Source organism: Nicotiana attenuata, unplaced genomic scaffold, assembly GCF_001879085.1.
Source record: "Nicotiana attenuata strain UT unplaced genomic scaffold, NIATTr2, whole genome shotgun sequence".
Lineage (NCBI taxonomy): Eukaryota > Viridiplantae > Streptophyta > Magnoliopsida > Solanales > Solanaceae > Nicotiana > Nicotiana attenuata.
The window spans coordinates 1,095,849-1,099,335 of NW_017670260.1; the positions used below are offsets into that span (position 1 = coordinate 1,095,849).

Below are 3,487 nucleotides of genomic sequence, written 5' to 3' on the forward strand. Positions count from 1 at the left end.
CAATGGCCCATTTGGCCAGTCGGCCCGACAACTCGGTTTTGTGCAGTATGCTCTGGAGGGGATAGACCGATAGGACGCACATGCGGTAACACTGAAAGTAAGGCTTTAGCTGACGCGAAGCGCTTAGTAGCGCGAGTGCCAATTTTTCTAGATGGGGATACCGGTTTTCGGTGTCCCCCAAGGTTCGACTTACATAATATACAGGAAATTATGTACCTTGATCTTCCCGGACTAATACACCGCTCACCGCTATCTCGGATACGGCCAGGTACAGATACAACGTTTCGTCTTCTTTGGGTGTGTGTAGCAAGGGTGGGCTTGACAAGTACCGCTTTAGCTCTTCCAGGGCGCCTTGGCATTCCGGAGTCCATTTGAAGTTGCTCTTTCTTTTGAGTAGGGCAAAGAAGTGATGGCTTTTGTCCGATGACCTTGATATGAAGCTACCCAGGGCTGCGATCCGCCCAGTCAATCGTTGGCCGGCTTTTACATTATTTACCACTGTGATTTCTTTGATGGCCTTTATTTTGTTGGGGTTGATCTCGATCCCCCTATTTGAGACCATGAATCCCTGAAATTTTCCCGAGCCTACTCCGAAGGCGCACTTTTCGGGGTTGAGCTTCATGTGGTAGCTTCTGAGGATGTCGAAAATTTCCTGCAAATGGGTCAGGTGATCCTCTGCGCGCAGGGATTTTACTAACATATCGTCAATGTATACTTCCATCGATTTTCCTATTTGGTGTTCGAACATCTTATTAACTAGGTGTTGGTACATTGCTCCTGCATTTTTTAGTCTGAAGGGCATTACATTATAGCAATATGTGCCATACTTTGTGATGAATGAAGTCTTTTCCCTGTCCTCGGGGTTCATCTAAATCAGATTGTACACCGAGTAAGCATCGAGGAAGGTGAGGGTCTCGTGGCCGGTCGTGGCATCGATTCAATGTTGGGCAGTGGGAAAGAATCTTTGGGGCATGCTTTGTTTAAATTCTTATAATCTACGCACATTCTTAGCTTATTCCCTTTCTTTGGCACTATTACTACGCTAGCTAGCCATTCGGGATACTTTACCTCCCTGATGGACCCGATTTTTAAGAGCTTCGTTACCTCTTATTTGATGAAGGCATGTTTTACCTCGGACTGCGGCCTCCTTCTCTGCTTCACGGGTTTGAATTTAGGGTCGACTCTCAACCGGTGGGAGGTTATTTCTGGCGGGATACCTATCATATCTAGGTGGGACCATGCAAAACAGTCGATATTGTTACTAAGGAATCGAATAGACCTTGTCCTGAGTTCGGGGGTCAACCCCGTACCCAGGTATACCTTGCGGTCGGGGAGGTTATCAATCAGAATGTCCTGCTCCAATTCTTCGACCGTTGATTTGGTCGCATCCAATTCTTCGGGGGCGACGAAGGTTCGGGGGGCAGAAATATTCCTCATCATCTCCGACGGTTTGCATGCTTTTTTCCTCGCTTGAGGCCGAGTGTGTGGGGGTCGACGCCTCACAATGAACCGCGAACATTTCTTTTGCCGTCCGTTGTTCTCCATGTATTGTTGTAATGCCATTTCTTGCCGGGAACCTCACCATCTAGTGTAAGGTAGAGGGCGCTGCCCTCATATCGTGTATCCAAGGCCTACCAAGCAAAGCGTTGTACCTCATGTCGCCGTCGATGACCTGAAATTTGGTGCTCTGGGTCATGCCAGATGTGTTGATTGGGAGGGTGATTTCTCCCTTCGTTTCTTCCTCGATCATGTTGAAACTGTGGAGGATTCGAGGAACAGTGTTGATTTGACTGAGCAATCCCAGCTGTTCTATCACTCCGGACCTGATTATGTTGGCCGAGCTGCTCGGGTCAACGAGCACGCGCTTTATCCTTGTGTTGTTTAAGAGAAATGAGGTCACCAGTGCGTCATTATGTGGTTCTCCCATGGCCTCGAGGTCCTTCTCGGTGAATATGAGGGTTTCTTCGGGTAAGAGCTGCTGGGCCGATCCTTCTGTAGCGGATGTTTTTGTCTGCTTGGATACGGCGCACTGGGGATCATCGGCCCCCCCGATAATCATGTGGATATCATGTTGGGGAGTTCTTTTTTGCGCTCGTACTCAGCCCGGGGGTGAGCCGAACTCCGGGTTGATCGAGTCCGTTCCCCTATCGCTCTTGAGATCTCTGCTTCTCATTTTGCCGATCGAGCAGAATGTCCGGTCCTGAAAGCGGAGATCTTGGGCAAGAAAAAGTGTGAAAGATATCGTGTGTTTGAGTGACGAAACTAGCATGAAAATAATCACTATTATTTTTAGCCCCACAGTGGGCGCCAAACTATTTACCGTGAAAATGGTAACAATAATTAATTTATAAATGGGATTCTAAAAATACGTGATCTATTCCCGAGCTAGTTTGTAAGGGTGAATAGTGCTAAAACGTGGAGTAAAGCAGTAAAGATCGAGTTAGCCTAAAACGATAATCGAACAAGTAAGAGGACGTTCCCGGGCTTAGAGCAAGCCAGTAGATACCTCGGGTCCAGGCCTCGAGCCTATCTCGATCTTATCGAGGGTAGTCGGGAAGGGTACAACAAGTAAGTATATATATAAATAAGGCTTTATACCGTCAATCTTGAGCTAAATGATGAAGAACAAACGAAAAACAGTAAAATGCTAGAGCGACCTCGGGGTCGAAGAACACTGATAACTTAGAAGAAAAAGAGAGAAAGATATTATTGCTTATTGGAGAAGTGGAGCAACATCCGCCCTCTACAAGGAAGGGCGAGTCCCCTTTTTATAGGGGAGGGGACTCTGTAAAATACATGTATATTAATTGCGAGAATACAAAGATGGGACGGCTTGACGTGAGTCCTCTCAGTAGGCTCCAGATAGGCTGAACCTGTCAGGTTGTAGTCATATCCCTAGGGGATTTCCTCTTCTATACTTACCTCGAACCCTGCCTCCTTCGATTCGGACATCAACGAGCCCTGAGACTGAGAACTCGACCGTGGCCCTCCACCCTCGGGGTCTCGAGGAAGGCTTCTCAAATAACTTAACAGTAGGAAATCAAGTCTTCTAATTTTACCGCGTCCACAAAGATTGGAGACAATACTTAGCTCATGCAAAGAGAGGCAATGTTTAGCCTTATGCAATGGTGAGGGCAGTGCTTAGCCCTATGCAAACGGTGGAGACGATGCTTAGCCTCATGCAAAGAAAGGTCGTGCTTAGCCTTATAAAAGGAATGGAGACAGTGCTTAGTCTCATGCGAAGAAGGTCAACACTTAACCCTATGCAAGAAAAGCAATGAATAGCTGCGAGAGAGAAAAGTATTTCTTAGCTTTATGTGTTTACGTTTGGCAATTTTGTCGTTATGAAGATGGTGATTTTGTTGTGCATATGTATTTGCGAATAGTCCCGTTATGTTCATTGTGCCTGCATTCAAAGAAAAATTGTGAGTTTTGTGGGGAACGGTTGGTTCGTGCTAATGAATCCCCGCTTCACTCTAACTCCAGT

General features: G+C 46.7%; 1 protein-coding gene across 1 annotated transcript; it reads right to left on the reverse strand.

Moving 5' to 3' along the window:
* Positions 1 to 1,585: 1,585 nt before the first annotated feature.
* On the reverse strand, positions 1,586 to 2,059 carry LOC109236839. Its single transcript, XM_019403071.1, has one exon. It carries the CDS (start codon positions 2,057 to 2,059, stop codon positions 1,586 to 1,588), a length of 474 nt encoding a protein of 157 aa, XP_019258616.1.
* Between the last annotated feature and the right edge of the window lie 1,428 nt (positions 2,060 to 3,487).